General features: G+C 36.6%; 1 protein-coding gene across 1 annotated transcript in view; it reads left to right on the top strand.

Annotated features, from left to right (window-relative positions):
* Arhgap15 (Rho GTPase activating protein 15) overlaps positions 1 to 17,763 on the top strand; it is a 620,277-nt gene that overhangs the window by 119,828 nt on the left and 482,686 nt on the right. Inside the window, exon 6 of the mRNA XM_051184740.1 lies at positions 14,751 to 14,840. Within this exon, the coding sequence (XP_051040697.1) occupies positions 14,751 to 14,840 (90 nt within the window). The remainder of the gene's footprint in view (positions 1 to 14,750; positions 14,841 to 17,763) is intronic.

Here is a 17,763-nt window from a genome sequence, read left to right as displayed (position 1 = left end):
GTCGAGGGGTCTTTTTTCTTTGGTTCAACCTATTTGGGGTTCGGTATGCTTCTTGTACTTTCATGGGCATGTCCTTCTTCAGATTTGGAAAGTTTTCCTCAATGATTTTGTTGAATATGTTTTTGGCACCTTTGAGCTGGGCTTCCTCACCTTCCTCTATGCCTATTATTCTTAGGTTTGGCCTTTTCATGTTGTCCCACATTTCCTGGATGTTTTGTGTTAAGGATTTGTTGGATTTATGATTTTCTTTGGTCGATGAATCTATTTCTTCTAGTTTATCTTCTGTGCCTGATATTCTCTCTTCCATCTCTTGAATTCTATTGGTTATGCTTGTGACCGTAGTTGCCGATTTTTTGCCCAGCTTTTCAATTTTCAGCATTCCTTCCATTTGTGTTGCCTTTATTTTCTCTATTTCAGTTTTCAAGTCTTGAACTGTTTCTTTCACCTGCTTAATTGTTTTTTCTTGGCTTTCTGTACTCTCTTTGCTTTCCATAAGGAATTTGTTCATTTCTTCTACTTTTTTGTTTGTTTTTTCCTCCATTTCTTTAAGGGATTTTCTCACATCTTCTTTGAGGGCCTCTATCATTTTTATGATGGTAATTTTTAAGTCGTACCCTTCTGCTTCCTCTTCATTGTTGTTGTGTTCCATTCTAGTTGGTGTAGATTCCCTAGATTCTGGTGGTGTCATGTTAGTCTTTCTGTTGTTAGGTGTTTTCTTGTATTGCCTTCTTCCCATAGCTTCTTCCAGTAGGTGTTGGTTGGGTCTCCCCATCTCTCTATGGTACTTCCCTGATGGGCTTATGTGGGTCTGAGATTCAATATCTGTAGCTCTGTGTGGTCCAAACTCTCTAGGGGGTTTCTCCGCAGACAGGGATCCAGGGATGGGGTCAAGGATTAGGATCCAGAAGAAGATGCCAGCAGGTACTCACAGTGGTCCTCTGGCCAATAGCTCTGGCCAATAGCTCTGGCCAATAGCTGGCAGAAGAGGACAAGGGCTGAGCTGGAACTTGTGAAGGTTTTGCAAGATAATCAGATCTCCCTGGAAACTAGAGCTCTCCAGCTGAGACCTAGTTCTTTGGCAGAGGCCAGGATTTGGGGGTCAAGGATCTTGCCTGCAGGAACTCAGCATGGACTGGCAGAGATAGGTGGATCTCTGGGAGGGGCCCGGGACTCCAGCAGAGGACTGGAGGCAGAGTCAGAGACCAAGCTGGTGGAAATTATGGGTGGTCCTGCATGGATAGTCAGGTCTCCTTTGTTCAGAGTTGCTCAGAGAAGTCTCTGAAGTAGGGTCGACTATTGGCTCCACCCTCTGTCCCTGTGCTCAACCAGAGAGGCAGGACCATGGGTGGGGTAGGGCACAGGGTAGGGGGGGTAGGCTGGTGGTGGGGATGGGTGGGGGTGTATCAGAGCTCCAAGGGTGCTCTCGATGGGGACCTGAGACAGGAGCAGTACGTTCAGGGGCCAACCGAGGCAGTTCGGGCGGGGGAGGGGGGAAAAGATGTTGTAGGGGACATGCAGCCCAGATTTGGCCCAGACACACCTCTCTGGCCAATAGCCGGAGGAAGAGGACAAGGGCTGAGCTCGAACTTGAGAAGGTTTTGCAGGATAGTTGGATCTCACTGGAAACTGGCGCTCTCCAGCTGAGACCTTTGGCAGAGGCCAGGATTTGGGGGTCCTATCCTGATCGTTATTTAACCACAATACTGTTGTTTTTATAACTGTAGTAAACCACAGGCCATATCTCACTGAGAAAGAATATTTTGATATTGTCACCTATCTTTGACCTTTGGTAGTAAGGTCAGTGTTATTGACATCCCACAAAGAGAAAGGGCAGGACAATTCATCTAAGAACTATGAATGGCTTGTTACAAGAACATGAGCTCGTCGGTGTATCAGCCAGAACAAGCTGCATACCCAGAAAGCCTAGTACTTCTAAACAGAATATTTTGTGGTTGCCTGGACTGAGTAATTTCTGTTGTTCGATATCCATGAAGATCAGAGAAGGTGGATTTCCCTTGTCAGGTGGGTTAGATTTCTGTTTTAATCCTCACATACTACCCAGAAAACTTAGTGTCATTTTAAGCACAAACTCTAGAGCCTTATATATATATATATATATATATATATATATATATATATATATATTTAATAATATTTTGACCATAAAATTTGTGAATTCAATACAAGACTTCAATATTAAGGCTCTGCCTGGTTTGGTTATACAACTTTAAGAATTTACATTTTGTATTATTCTTATATTTCAATAGGAAGTAACAACTAAATTTATGCTCTTGGTTATTCTTTACTGTTTTTCTGGGAATTAATTTCAGGTTCTCTCACACAGTAGGCAAGTACTCTACCATTGACTGACCTCCTTACTCTCAAATTTAATCTTTAATTACATATTTATGGTTGTAGAGTGTGCTGTTTGATATATGTATACCAGGGAATGATTATATCATAGTAATGAACATATCATGTCCCATACTTTATTCATACTAAGAACATTAAAAACTTATTCTCTGCATCTCTGCAATATTCATTTACACAGTAGCTCATTAAGTATAGTTTCCATGTTGTACAAGAAGCCCAAAGAATTGATATTTCTCCTTTTACTCCTTTTAGTCTTTTTTTGTTTTGTTTTTGTTTTTGTTTTCTGTTTTTTTTTTTTATGACTTTTTAAGACATGGTTTCCTGGCTGTCCTGGAATTTACTTGGTAGTCCTGGCTGGCCACAAACTAAAGAGATGCCACCTGCCACACCACTGTCCTGCTATTTGTTTGCTTTTTATTGGATCAGACGCAATCCAATAAAAACAAAGCAATCAGACAACAACTAAAAATAGCTGCAGAAGAAATATATCTTCTTCCAGAAAGCTAAGATCTCATAATGTGTCCACTGAGATAACTGTATCTGGAGGAGAAAGGAATGTCTAAAAGGTCCTCTTTTGGCTAGATAAAGGCTATTACTAAGAGTGACCAGGGAGTGGGGAGTAAAAGAATGTCAGGTAATCTTTAAGTATGTTTGTTGTACTTCTAGGTTAGGGAATGAACATCATGGAGGGCCTTGACTAATATTCTCTGGATGGTGTTTGGCTACAATCTAGGGTGGGGAATCATTTACTTTCTTAAAATACAAATTTCTGTAGTTTCAAAAGGAAGGAACTGCATGGAACAAGGTGGCCCTAGCTAGCAATTCTTACAATTAGGTCAAGTGGTATGGACTGGCAATAAAGCACTTGTCTAGCATGTACCAGACCCTCAGGTTGAACCCCAGCAGTGCAACCCCCCCCTTTTTCTGGAAACAAAACCAACACTGTAACCCTCAGTTCTAGAATACTGAGGGATGGAAAATTTCCATCTTATATTTCATGTCTGTATTAGTCCCTCCTCGTGTGTGTGTCAAGGGAAATTTTAGTGATTGTTTGCAGAGTTGCTACATGTTAGTGGGAAATCTGGGCTTCTCTCTTGGGGTTCTTAGTCTGACTGATAATAGAATTTAAGAACAGATTCAAAAGGAAGCCCATAGATAATTTTATTATCCTTTCAAAGAAAATTTGCAAGGCAGGCAAGTTGTAAATTTCCACAGCTGCTGGAAAAAAGGGAGAGATATAAGAGGATGATAGAAACACAGAAAGCCATGCCATTTATTAGGAATGGAGGGCAGCCCTATAATGGACAGTGGTGGGGGAGCATCAGAGAAAGACTAAGGAAACCCAGGGTATCCCAGAAAGCATGCTGAGATGCTAGCATCTTAAAGAAGAATCAAGGGAAAGAAAAACACATTATCACAGGGAAAAGTGCTCCTCTTATCTCTTTAGCATAGCCTAAGGTTAACTTCCCTTCCATAGGACTGCTCCCTTGGACACATGGTGGGTATGTCCAATTGAATTGACTCTTAAAGGAAGAGTTAATATCATGTCTATACCTGGAGGTTGATTCAGATCTTTACTGTAACATTCCCTGCTCTAAATCAGTAAGAGTAATTACTCAAGAGATAGTCTGAAACTGAGGAATACATAGGCATGTTTTACCAAGTTGATAGAGATCTAACTTTAAATCTATCTACCTGTGGGCATTGTGCCTCAGTTGGAACTTTTTATCTAACAAAAATGTGACTAACTCTCCTTGAGATACCTGGTAACCACCATTCTACTCTCCTCTTGTGTGAGACACACTTCTTTTAAAAGTTTATATCTTATTACAGAAGCATTTGAGAACATTTAATAAGCTATTAGCTTTATCAAGCCACCCATTCAGCTGTATTCTTGAAAACAATAATAATAACAAAAGGGAAGTGTAGAAGGCCTCATTTAAATTGTCTGCTTTCTTTAATATTGTTTACTTTCCATATTTGAAAAACATGTTAGGCATTAATTTGTTAAGTAGCAAATCTAAGGCTAATTCACTGTAGTGTGAACTCAACAACAACATGGACTTATAGATACAAAATGTGGGAGTGAGCAGAAAGATGAAAATTGTTTCATTAAAACACTATTCCTGAATTATTGAGCATCTGTTCAAATGAATAATTTTAACTTTATAGAGTGAATATTGAGCCCTCACACAGATTCCTGCTCAATGAGATCCAAAAGAATGTAAAGGCAAGAGTAGATGTAACAATCTTATCCTGGCAAGGGCATCTTAAGTCTCCATTATGATTTTAATCTCATGATTCTATTCTTGAACTCAGGACAGTTATCCCTGCTGGGCTTCACTATGGCAATCACACAGTATAACATCCTGTGAACTCCTCATACATTTAATAACTAAAAAAAAGGTTACAATTGAAAATCTGGAGGTGACAGGTAAAAATAGGAATAAAAAGAGAAAAAAGAGGAAAGTGGGCTCCATTATATTATTAACATAAATTTTGTAAGAAGAAAACTCCAATGATCAATATTACTGTAAATGAATCTGTGTTCTCTGGTTATCATTTTCTTAAGATTTGGCCATTAACCACAATAAATCCTATATCTTACATGATTTTTAATAGCTACAAAATCAATTAAATTGATAAGAAGCCTTATAAATGGATGATAGTTTGCTATCCCTCAATAAACCTCACCTTAGGCTCTCTCAGAAAGCTATTTTAATTATGGAGCTTGACTTTGTATTCTATCACTTTGGTCAGCATAATACATGTTTCAGAGCTTGCGTTTTCCTAGCATAAAATGAACATTTTCCCCACAGTACATAAAAAACAAAAACTGTGCAATAAATGTATTTAGACTTTAAAACATCACTTATGAACTAGAAGCTTCTGAGAAGTGGTCTATCATAGAGGGTGGATGTAAAATTTTCATGTTACACTATCCAGACTATAAATATTAGGTTTAAATTTTATTTTGCATGTAACTTTTGATTATCTCAATTGCAACATGATGTTAATAGGTGTACCTTACCTCATAGAACTGTGTGTGGCAAAAGTGATGTTATGTGCCTGACACAGAGCTAGCATAGTAACTCTTAACTGTATTTATATGATGTTTTTACTAGGAAACAATGAATCGTATTTGTTAAGAGTAGCAGATGAAGGCAGGTTATGATAGCATTGGCAAGGTGTTCCAGCTCTGTAAAGCCTTGCAAGGTCGTCCATCATTTTTTCACATTCCATTGTTAAGAAGTAACTGGCTGCATTTTGATTCACAAGGCACTGGATTAAAATGGAGTAACTGTAGACACTCAAAATAAACAAAAGCTATATTGGTGGAGAACTATGTTTGCCACAAAACAGCAGTGTCAGTTTTGGAGCTCTCTCTATGTGTGTGGTGTTTTATTTGTTTGATTTTTGTCTTGTTGTGTTTTAATAATGAATGGTTAAGCACTGTGCTTTATTTGGAAAGTATACATCCAAGACATAGAGAAGTGACAAACATAGAGAAGTGACAAAATGCAAGAACTCATTGACATGTTGCCTACCACAACATAGTTCAAGAAGGCAGGAAGCTCACTGGACAGATGTGCTAGGCAGAGGGACTTCCTACAGAACACAAGAAGAAACTCTAGGTACAGAGGACATACGGGAAGGATAATAACTTTCTGTCCTATTTCTTCTGAGTCCTGCTTTCCCTTGGCTTAAATTCATTAGTCAGTTTTACATGCTTCCCCATGTAGACTCTGTCCCCATCCTTAATGGCTCCTCATAAAGCTGATTCCAATACCTGTAGAAATGGCAATTCATCTACATTCGAAGTATTAGGAGAAAGAAAGAACCCACCTATACTTTGGCCATGCAGGAGGAAGAACTAAAATTCTAGGAAGATGAGGGGCCATATAGCTCAAGTAGGGTTGATCACCTACAGTGACAGCCAATAGAGTAAATGGAAGTTTAAGAAACAAGTTTGGGAGAATTCCATTAGCTTTACAGGTAATATAAATGTTAGAGTCAGCATATACTACAAGCAATCTATGGAGAATATATCAGAATTATTCTAGAAAGATTTTGATTAGGAAATAAGTCCAAGAGAGTTCCATTATTTATTTAAAAGGAGAAAATATTCTTTCCTCTAAAAAGTAATGAAAGCACAAATTTTAGCACTATAACCAATAATGAAAGTTTACTTCTCTGAGAAGACAGTTTGATTTGTCTGATAACATACTGAGAAATTTCACTGTAATCACAATTTTTGTTATTATTAACATCATTTATATTCATATGCAGAAAGCCCACATGTTATAATCAGTCTCCTTTTCTGTGTTGACAGAGGCTATACTTTAGATATTAATAAGATCAGGTATCAATTTTGCACTCTTCCTTAAATCATTTTTTCCCAGATGAGAATTGATAAGTGAGTTTTGTCCTCCTCCATAAACGATTTTCCAGAATCAAAGTAAGTTATGTGGTTAAACTTAATTCCTCTAAACCAATTTTCTGTTCTATGTTTCAAAATTGTAAGGACAATCTAAGTCCATATTCCAAAACAGCAATTAATTCAAAATAAAAAATGAGAGCTAATAACCTACTTCAGGAAGTCTGAACTTTATCTTGTTTAAAAACACATCTAAGATTGAGGCAGAGAGGAGAGGCCCAATGATTTGTTACATATGTGCCTAATGTCTATCACAGAAAACACCATAAGGCAAAACACTGTCCACCCTGAGCCACTTCCTACTACACACTGAAAATGATGTGCCCCAAATAACTCATAAAATAGAAAACTAAACCCAAAGGCTTGATCTAAGGAAACAAAAACATATTTTGTGGCGAATGCTCTGTCCATGATTATTGAGAAACCATGAAGATGAACTATGAGAATCATGAAAATACAAAGTATCTAAGGCACAGGATCAATTTTTAATGACCTCACATTGTTCCAACTAAGATGCTTGTATGCTTTCCTGTCCAGAGTCAGTAACTCTTCAATAGAGCTATCGAGATAGCTTTAAAATCAGTCATTTCTATTTTAAATTTATCACCATGGAAGATATGACAAACACATCCCTAGATTTAAATCCATATTTGGTCAATTTATAACCATTATAAAATGATATAAATTTTAAAAATCTGTTCTTATAACAATGTGTTCTCTTGTCCGTGGGCTTCATGTAGTGCATTAGTTGACTCTTGCTTGTCTTTCAAGGCTGTAGAACCAGAAATACATTTTGTATTAAAGGAGTCTTTAATTTTAGGCTTCTTGAATAACATTGATTCTCATCCAAATACTTCTATGACTTTTTCTGAACTGTTTATTCTGATGTTTAATACTAAGGCTTTCTTTTCTGATACTTTCTAGTGCCCAGAACTGTTTTTCCAGCCCAGGTCTCTTCCTAATTAAGGATAAACAAAGTACAGGCTAGGATCACTGTTCACATGATCCTTCATCTCCTACCTTAGTGTTCTTGTAACAAAGCATCTGTCTTTGATCATTAATATTACTCAAATTGTAAGTTTTCTGTTATATTTCTAAATTCACCATGTTACTAATCTAATAAATTTTGTTTTGTTTTAAAAAATGATGCAAAACTAGATACACCTAGGAAGAAGGAACTTGAGTTGAGAAGTTGTCCCTATCAGAGTGGTCTGTGGGAGGCGCAGTCCATGGGGGTTGGCAACTTGCCTCCAGGTTCCTGCTGAGGCTTCTTTGGATGAGGGACTGTAACTTTGGTCAGTGTTTTACCACAGCAACAGAAAGCAAACTAGAATGCTGTGCACGTTTTATATTATTTGCTCTGTCTCTGCCATATGATTGTCTCTACTGAGGTCCTGCCTGTTTATTCTTTCATAAATGACTTTTCTTATTTATTTATTTATTTATTTATTTATTTATTTATTTATTTATTTATTTATTTTACATGTAGATCCCAGTTGCCTCTCCCTTTCTTCTTCCCTCCCTCCCTCTTAACCACTCTCCCCTCTCACATGCACTCTAACCACCCTGCCCTCCTATCCCCCCATCCCAATTCCACATGTAGGGCAATGCCATCCAGGTGGGGTCATATAGATCTTTCAAGTCATTTGAAGTAGGGACTAGGACTTCTCTCCTGTCTCTAGGTTAAAGCAGTATCACTCCATGGGGGATGTGTCCGCAAGGACCTTTTGTGCACCAGGAACACATCCTGGTTCCACTGTCTGAGGTCCCTTAGACTGCTCAGTCCTTCTAGCTGAGACCCATATTCAGGAGGTCTGAGTCATTCCCAGCTATCAGTCTGGGGACCCGTTAGCTCCTTCTTGTTCATGTCAGCTGTCTCTATGTGTTTCTGCAACCTGGTCTTGTCCTCTCCCTCTGCATCTGGATTCTAGTTCAACTCAGTGTTTAGTTATGGGTGTTTGCTTCTGTTTCCAACAGATACATGACTTTTCTATGATGAGTTTTTTAAAATTTATAATCATTAAGGCACAGGACAGAATCTGGATATTTTAATCATATGTCTCCATCCAGTTCATAAATGTTTTAAGTAGTTCAAATGCTCTGAAAACGTATTGTATTTTGGAAATTCTCATGGTTGTAGGGAGCATGACTGGCATGCAGACAAGATGAAAGCAAAGAGAACATGAAAGTGGCTGTCACTTGGGAAGTTGAGCCTATATAATTTACTGAAGGGTTATCTTAAAGAGATTAGATTCCACACATGAAATAAAGCGAAGTCTGAAGGGAAAGAAAAGCCAAAATGTGGGAAATGACTAAAAGATGGGTTTTTCTGTTTGTTTGTTTGTTTGAGTGGACACAAGAAAAGAGCTAGAAGAATTCAGAAAAAAGGCAAAAGAATTCAAAGGATTATCATCACAAGTTGGAAAGAACAGCTCTAGTTTTGTAATCAGGGATGCTGTACACTTTTGCTATCAGTGACAGGGAAGATGGTAGAAAAAGCCCATAAAATTTCATGTATAATGGTAAATAGGTAATTAAGCAAGATTAGCAATAGAGAGAAGAAAGGGAGTTCAAGAAGAAGGCCATTGTTCTCAGAATCCTATGACATATTCTAATATTAGTGCCCTAAAAAAATAGGGTATTTGGACCACTGTTGGAAGTTTGTGGGGGTAGGGCCAAGGAATTGATTGAGGAGTCAACATATTACAAATGAGGGGACCAGATTAGGGCCCAGACTAAAATCTATAGTATGCTGTTGAATGAGAAAAATTGAGAGATACAGGAGAGTAAGCCAGAGAATACTTAGAAACCAACCATAGATTGTTCATTAACTTGAGAGGAAGAATTGAAAGAAACAAGGAGTCACATAAAACAAGATAAAGTAGTAGAAGTAAATAGGGGGTGGGAGAAACAAGAGCATTTCTGGGAAGATGGCAGCAGAACTGAACAGTGTAAGTTCTGATGGTTCAAGGAACAGATACTACTAATCGTCAAGTGGGTTCTGTTGACCTTAATGGTTAAAACATTTTACAGTAACCAAAAAAGAGAGTAAAATTCAGACTATGGGCATTAAGAGGAACATGGAACATGAGCAGCAGGAAACCTTGAATTCAGGAACCTTGTGACTCTGGAAATAATGGAATAATAAAAAGGTGTCTGGGAGTGGAGCTTTTGAGTTTATATTTTGAAACAACCTTCCTCCATTGTATCTCATGATCAAAGCTAGAGAAGTTTAGATTCTGTCACAGTGAGGAAACCTAATAATAAAGAAACAAAGGGGGGTTTGAATTCTCTAGTTGGTGCCAGAAGTTAGGGATGATACACCTTGGATAGATTTGACTCTTGCTCTGGGGTCAAGCAGGCCACAGGCTGAGTCATCAGTGTTCTGCATGACACCTGTATTCCAGGAACTTCTGTCTCACATGTAGGACACTCTCATGCCCAGGAATGAAGCTTTAGGCACCTAGAAACAGATCACAGAGCTAGAGCTGGAATTCTATGGGTAGACAAGGAATAAAAAAATGTCATCTCTTTCAATGAGCAAATAGAAGATAGGAATTAGGCATACTGCTTTGAAGCATTGGACTAGGAGAAAAAAAGAATGACTAAGGTGGGGAGTGGAAGGAGGTGAGAGTGGGTGGGAGGGAGAACTATGGTTGGAATGTAAAATGAAATCAAAATATCAAAAAATATAATAAAAAAGAAAGGGAGGCTGTGTATTGTATGGTCAAGAATGTGCTGCATGCAATTGGATAAAAGTGAGTTCTTAGCTCAGGTACTTGCTAAATGTGGGGCCTTATGTGAGGTGTTTGGGCACTTGCTGCTTGAGTTTCTTCACATGCATGTTGAAGTGACTGACACTAGCTCCACAAAGATATTGTGAAGGATACAGATTTTCATTTGTTCTTGGGAAGGATGGTAGTTAGGAGCCCTGTACATGAACACTACAACCTTTGGGCAGTAGGAACAAGCTATGTCATAGAGCAGCGTTGGAAAGGATGAGCACTTTATAGTTACATGCCTTAAGAAATAAAAGAAAACAGTAACTAGGTACAGCAAACTATTGCTAAGAGGGCAAGCACCATCTGTGATGCCACTATCCTGAGGAGCCCACAAGATTATTTTTCCAGAAGATTTCTAGCCAGACAGATCATGAGCAGAAAACTGTGGGAAATAGGGGGTAGGGATGATGGAGTGGTTGAAGTGACTGTTCAATCAGGAACATGGGATCACACATGGAAAGAGAAATCAAAAAGGTCTTAGAAGACTGGAAGCTATACCAAGACTGTTTCAAGAACACGAGAGAAAGAGTGATGGGAGCAGGAAGGAATTGTGCAGATCTCAGAGGCAGGTCTATGGGTAAGAAGCGCAGTGAAGTCCTCAATTGGAGAAGAGATAGAAGAGTGAGAACATAAGGAGTTCGTCATACCAAGAAGCCATGATCAGGAAAGGTCTGTTAGCATGAGGAGCAAAGGGAGGTGATTGGACTGGGATAATCACAAACTAGATGTCACAGCCATGGAGTTTAGCTTGTTATGCAGAGGACATTTAGAGACTGGTATATCTAAATGATGTACAGAATATAAAAGCCTATATTGCTCTTGATCTACTATTTCAACATCATAGAGTGACTATAGATAATTAGGTAGAGTCTTTAAGGGCTCCTAATTGGAAATTTCTGTCTCTGTCTCTGCACCCCCTTCAGTTAGTGAGAGTGAGTGTGTGTGAGTGTGTGAATGTGTAAGTGTGTGTGTGTATCTGAGTGTGTAATCGTGTGTGTATGTGGATTGAACTCAATGCTTTGTGTATGCTAATGATCCAGTGATCCATATGTTCATCCCCTCTATAAAATTCTTAAAAGGTCAGTCAATACTTTCCTTAACTCTGGAGGTCCAGGATGGAGCATAGTTTACATATTGATATTGAAGCTGCACACTGAATGGTTTAGAATGATTCTATGAAATTCATAATCTGTTTTCATTAATCCATTAAACTATTGTAATCACTTTCCCAAGTCACAAATGACTGCTTAACTCCTAAAATTTCAGAAGTCTTAATTTATGTAAATCAAAATTTTAAGACACCACTTCCTTCCAAAGCAGAAAAGTTAGTTGCAGGTTGATATTTTTCTTCATTCAGAATTCAGTAAATATTCACTGAACAGCAAGTGTGTGTCAGGCACCATTCCATACATGGGGAAATCAGTGAAGAAAAAGGAAAACAAGCTCCAGGTTGAGGAACTCAGTTCTAAGGGAGAAACACAGAGAGTTAGTATACAAAAATAATCAGTGTTACTTTCAGGTAGAAGTGAAGTTAAGAATGAATTAAAGTAGTTATCTCCAAGGGTGCTGGCAAACATCACTGGTGACAAGGTGCCTTTAGCAGGGAGCTAATGTTAAAAAAAAAAAAAAGCCAGCTCTATGAATATCTGAAGGCAGTGTAGGTAGTATAAATTCATTGATAAAAGTATGACTGATCTCCAACAAGTTCATTTTAGTAGAGGGGATAAAAATAAGATCAATGCCTATCCTGCAGTACAGAGAACAAGCCATAGCATTCTCCAAATTCTGATGTGTTTTAACTTTTGAATCATCCCAATGATAATTCCAGTTTCAAGGGCTACATAGTGGTTAAGAACAGACTTTGAGAGATGTGGGTACATCTCAATGGTAGAGCACTTGCCTATGCACAAGAAAAGCACCATATATGATCTCCAGTACTGCACAAAGAAGATAGTGACTCTAGTTGAATTTAAATTCTGACATTCATGGCCAGAAAAAAATGGCTCAGCAGTTAAGTGCATTTGATGAGCTTCCAAAGTACCAGAGTTCGGTTCCCGAATAATGTGATTCAGAACCATCTATACTCTAGTTCTGAAGCATTGGCTGTCCTCTTTTGCCACAGGAATGCAAGGGGAACATAGGCACACATGCAGACAAAAAACTCAAACATGTAAAATAAAATGAAAGAATTTAAAATAAAAAAAGTTAGTTCAGACTCATTTAAGCTGTTTGCCTTTGTAAATTTCCACACACCAGAGTCATTCAGACATACCTTATAACTCATAACATAGTAGTAATAATAATAACTGTCTCATACAGTTGTAAGGATTAAATGATAGCCTAGTCATAGGGAGATGCTAGTTAATGCTTCATATATGCAAAGTGTTTCTTGTTGAACGTAATTCTGCTTTCATCTCACCCAGTCCATTGCATTATATGGGGGGGAAATAAAACCTTTAGCTTTATTCCCTTAATGATTATTGTTGGTTCTGAGTATGATATAATTCAACCAACTCTACAGGAAGCAACTTGTTGGTTTTCTTTTTGAGATCAACAGTAGTGACAGCTTGGGTGTCAATGCCAAGTGAACCTGTGAAACTGACTGATTGCAATAGTTTTAAGGGGCATGGCTGATTTTACAGTGTTTCCCACAGGGCTCCTACTGAATATAAGTGAAAAGCATACTGCTATCGAACCAGGTGAATTTTTTCCTGCAGAAAAATTATGATCTTGCATGTGTACACACACACACACACACACACACACACACACACACACACACACACACAGGCACACACTTACACACTTGCTTTAGTTGCTTGAAGGCAAACATCTCTTATTTTGCCATAGGAATACAAAAGCAAAGAAAATCTGCCTACTCCTAATTTAGGTTTTTTTGAATCCAATAAAATTGGTCACAGTAGTTATCAGGCAACAATTATGGACAGAAAATATATTTTAATATTTTTACATTTCTAATTTCATATAGTGACTTAAAATTCATAACATTGAAAGTTGCCTAACACATTTCTATACTAAATGTTCAGGATGCTCTGTAGGAAAAAAAGTGAAGAAAGTATTGAATTTCTTAGTAAAGAAATCTATCGTAGCCTAAAGCACACAAAAATTGTTGCAAAGCATCTCTATACAGTGCCTTGTTGGAAATAGTAATGTCCAAAAATAAGTTTTGTGTATTACTTGAAGTGGTGTGAATTTAAAGTGTGAGTCAAATGAAATTATTAAACAACTGTAGTTATCATTCATATTAGCTGGTTATTAGGAATTTTTAAAAATGAAATGACTTCAATTTATCATGTATTTTGTATAAAAGAAATAAATACTATGATCTCTTTATTAAATAATTTAACTTTCTTACATAAAATTTATACACGTACCCCTAAAGTCTAAAATGTGGATCTCTCTCTCTCTCTCTGTGTCTTTCTCTATTCTCTCTCCTTCTGCCCTTCTTTCTTTTCTTTTTGTTATTATTTTAAGACAGTGTTTCACTCTGTAGATCAGACTGGCCTTTGATTCACAGAAGTCAACCTGTTTCTGTCTTGTGAGTGAGGAATTAAAGATATGTGCCACATGTCCAACTAAAATGTGACTTTAGAAAAAGCACATTGGTACAAGGCTACTTTTTGAACTTGTTAACATACAAAATGCAAGTATTCGCGAGAGTTTGATATTAAAGCGAATTCATTTGCTCTAATTTCAAGAGGTTGTAACTAGGTTCTAAGTAACTTCGCTGATGTCACAAAACTTAAACTAGAACTTTTTCCGTTACATTATGAGTTTTCTTTCACTTTAATCTACCCGATATATGACTTAATTTGTTTCATCCATTGCTGATTAATTATATTGTACAGGGAGGAAAAGCAGATCCTCAAGCCTCTATTTCTTTAACATTATCTCAAATCACTGATATAAGCACTGATTCTTTACTAGTGAAATGTGTTTAAAACTGTGCTTCTAATTTTAGAGTATTAAAACTATAAAATCCCCAGTAAAATTCCTGAAGATTAGGTTTCCCATGGGAAGCACCAAAGAGGCTTCATGCTTACATATGCATAATCTCTAATGCAATGAACTCCTTTTCTCTGACATGCTCCTTTGGTGGTGTGTGATCTTTATTCTTATTTCATTTTTGTTTACAGAAAGCCAAGCACAAAGCAGAAAGTGTGGATTTGTGTGGTGCACAAATAGAATGGGCCAAGGAAAAATCGAGCAGAAAGAGTGTCTTTCAGGTAGGAATGACATATGAATTCAATTTATTCCTGTTTCCTCTAAACTGGAGCTCTCTAGGTAATCAGAATAAGACTACCTTCCTGTGGTGTCTTCAAGTGCGTGAACTACTTGTGCGAAGGTCATTATGAAAGGCTGACTCTGACTCTTCTTCCTTGTGGAGCCATGGGTTTATTTTGTGTTTTCCCCTGATGACTGGTTACTATCCAATTAGACAAAAAAGAAATATAGATGCTTCATGTCGATTACTTACAATCATGTCATTGAATTTTGTGATGTATTTGATAGCTGTTTAGGTGCCAACCTCAAATGCTTTACTTAAGTAGATGTGATGCACACCTTCAAACATATACAAATTACAATTCACTAATTATAAATTATCCCCATTCATTGCCCTGCCTTCCAGTCATTAACAACATTTACCAGTGGAAGTAAGGGGGAACAGAGAATCCTGATGTTCATGACAAGGATATATGAAAGAGAGGAGGGGGAGTAATCACAATGCATTGTATACATGTAAGAATTATCAAAGCAAAAATTTAATAATAATTTTTAAACTGGATCCTTTTATATGAAATATTTTCACTTTGGGAGGAAAAATTGCTACGGTTTATTAAAAATCATAATCATATTCCACTGAGTGTGAAATAAACCACAAAATCCTTGAATGACTAGAAACCATAAACTTTGGAATTTCATACATATTACCAAATTATTATTTGACATGATTTTTCTTCAGTAATTATTTCAGATTATGTTTGATCTGGTTTTTCCATTTTAGGTGGAATACAAAATTTACATCTTCAATTTTGTAATGTTTTAGAAATATTCCATTTAGGGGCATTCATACTTATTTACTAATATTAAATATATTCTGCAGCAATTCTACTTTTGAAGTGAAAGGCAATTATTATATAATAAAATACATTGATGAAATCAGTATGGGGATTTATAGTTGCATAGGTGGGTGGCCTTTCTCACTTCTACTCATATGAGAGGATGTGGTTCACTTCCAGTGTGTCCAGTGTGGGCTACATTCTCCTAGAATTTATTCATATGTATTAAAATATTCAGATTTAAAAAGAAAAAAAACAAACTGCACGTGTCCTAGAATAAATTATCTTTCTGTTTCTAGTTTTACTCTACTTAAATATAGAGATGTTTTTAACCAAAAATTAAGTGAAAGGATAGATATAATTATCATCTGTCAACTAAAAATAAAATTTTAAAAAAGAAAGAGGAAGGAAAGAAGGAAGGAGACGGAGGCAGGCAGGCAGGAAGGAGCATGTAGAGAGCGGTGATCACAAACCAAACGGTAGAGAATTTTGAGAATCAAGGTATAAATAATAAAATGAACTTTATTTGAGACTGAGACAGTAAGGATCAGTAAAAATATCCGTTCATCTGACTTCTTTCTCTTGGTGTTATTCTGACACCAATAATAAAACGTAAAAGTCATAATTCTAGTTGCTGACAATCTGAGACAGTGGTTCTCAACCCGTGGGTCATGACCCCTTGAAAAACTTCATCTCCAAATAATATTTACATTACAATTCATAACAGTAACAAACTACAGTTACAAAGTAATAATGAAAATAATGTTATGGTTGGGGACCACCATAACATGAGGAAGTGTATTAAAAGGTCAGAGCATTAAGAAGGTTGAGAACTGCAGATCAAAGATGTGGTCAGATAAGCTAAATGTTGTAGGCTTACGTGTATTGTGGGTCCCCAATTAATAAAGTTGTAAGAGAAAATTGTGTTAAATTTTAAGAATACAATGTTTGTACGATGGAACACATCTTAGATTTTTGAGGCCAGTTTTTCTGCATTTATCTCTATAGCATTTCAACTACAGCAAAAGTGAGTCTGCTGTTTACTCTGTGTGATGTACAAATGATGATGTATACCATCCTTAGTTTTTTGCAATATTGTTAATGTTTATTCCTTTATGATTTCCATTTGATATATATATATGTATATATATATATATGCATATATATATATATATATATATATTTCTGAATGCAGGTTCTTCCAATGACATTGAAGTCTATTTCATCTTTTACAAATTTAGTGCTTGAAAATTCTTGTCTTCTATTTTTGTTAGTAATATAATTGAACAATTCATGGGGCTTTTAGCCTTCAACATTTAGACAGATGATTGATTGGTGGGTACATATACAAATAGGTAGTATTATAGATAAGTAGATAGGTAGGTAGATGATATATGGATGAAAGGTGAATAAATTCTTGATAGTCTTATAGAGAGAATTAAAAGGTTATTATAAAGATATTGTAAATAACAAAGTTAAAGGAAAATTCGGGTATCATTTTCCGTTCATTTATTTTGGAAAAGTCATCTGACTTTCCATGAGCTTAGGTAAAATTTATTAATATGCACCCATAGAGTAGGCCAGAATAGCCAGCTGTTTGAGTAGAATAATATAAATTACTTTTATAGTTCTGTTAACAAAAAAAGTTTTGAGAAGAATTTGCCAGACAACTAAGCCCAAATGCTGTGCATCAATATTTGATTAGGTACATTAGCTGACTAACTCTCAACTGATCAGAATAAACATAATTATGGCTCAAAAACACAACATTAAGGCATAGATGGTTGTCTGAGTGTGTGTAAGAGTCTCTTTACCTACTGAACAATGAAACGTTTCTTCCTGACTGAAAAAGACCCTTCTAACTTTAGCTGAGGTTCCACATCAAAAATAGTTTTAGGATTCCAAGTTTGAATTAGGCTGGATATTCAATCTCAGCCTATGAATTATAGATTACAGAGAGCAAATGACTATTGAGATTTTTAGTTCCACAAGAATCAAAGAAGAGCAAAATTAGAAATAATTTAAAATTTGAAATCTGTCTTTAAAAAGTTGGCAGATTGGCAATTATATACCACATAATTACCGTGTC

The sequence above is a fragment of the Phodopus roborovskii genome, unplaced genomic scaffold (genome assembly GCF_943737965.1).
Source record: "Phodopus roborovskii unplaced genomic scaffold, PHOROB, whole genome shotgun sequence".
NCBI lineage: Eukaryota > Metazoa > Chordata > Mammalia > Rodentia > Cricetidae > Phodopus > Phodopus roborovskii.
Note: the sequence above shows the minus strand (reverse complement) of the source record. Positions and strands in the feature narration are given on the sequence as shown.